The sequence below is a fragment of the Labeo rohita genome, unplaced genomic scaffold (genome assembly GCF_022985175.1).
Source record: "Labeo rohita strain BAU-BD-2019 unplaced genomic scaffold, IGBB_LRoh.1.0 scaffold_118, whole genome shotgun sequence".
NCBI classification, from domain to species: domain Eukaryota; kingdom Metazoa; phylum Chordata; class Actinopteri; order Cypriniformes; family Cyprinidae; genus Labeo; species Labeo rohita.
In genome coordinates this window covers 44393-45228 of record NW_026127318.1, presented here as the reverse complement: position 1 = coordinate 45228, position 836 = coordinate 44393, and the positions used below count along the sequence as shown (strand labels likewise).

Below are 836 nucleotides of genomic sequence, written 5' to 3'. Positions count from 1 at the left end.
TAGGGACGTGACAAAGACATGGTCAGGCAGACAGGGTAAATCAATGGCAGACAGGTGTATGGACGGCGAAACAAGAGCAATCCGAAACGGGCGAGGGTCAATACAGCGGCGAACGTTATCCAAAGAGGGCTAGGCAAAAGAGAGGTGAGACAGGCGAGAGTTCCGGTAGGCAAAACAAGGAAATTAGACACAGACTAACAAGGAAAACGCTTTGTATGAATGATAAACACAATCCAATACTCGGCAGTGAGTGACAGGAAGACCGGGGCTTTTATACTGTCCGTGATTGGTGCAAATGGTAAGAGCAGTGGCTGATGGGAAATGGAGTCCGGGGAGTGATGCAACAGTCAGTGTGTGAGAACAAGGTGAGAGTGACATCTGGTGGTGAGCGGTCCGCAGCTCTCCGACCAGATCCGTAACAGCCGGCAACTTCAACCACGCAAACTCAAAGACAGTTTTGCCAAAGTTCTACCAACATGTAAACTTTGCAACAAGGGGAAACAACACTCTGGACTTGGTTTACACAACAGGTAAAAAGGCGTACAATGCTGAACCCCGCCCCCACCTTGGATACTCGGACCACATCTCTGTTATGCTAATCCCAGCATACAGACCACTTCTCCAACGTTCCAAACCAGTTCAAAAACAGATCACAGTATGGCCAGATGATGCCACCTCAACACTACAGGACTGCTTTCAGTGCACAGACTGGAACATGTTCAGAGAGGCGGCCACCTACAACAACCACACAGACCTGCACGAGTACACTGAAACTGTGACTGCTTACATCAAAAAGTGCATTGATGATGTGACAGTCGCCAAGACCATCACCACAC

At 49.0% G+C, this 836-nt stretch overlaps 1 protein-coding gene across 1 annotated transcript in view; it reads right to left on the bottom strand.

The window, feature by feature from the left end:
- LOC127157721 (NACHT, LRR and PYD domains-containing protein 12) overlaps window positions 1-585 on the bottom strand; it is a 19443-nt gene extending 18858 nt beyond the window's left edge. The window contains exon 1 of the mRNA XM_051100978.1: window positions 566-585. Coding sequence (XP_050956935.1) covers window positions 566-585 — 20 coding nt within the window. The remainder of the gene's footprint in view (window positions 1-565) is intronic.
- Between the last annotated feature and the right edge of the window lie 251 nt (window positions 586-836).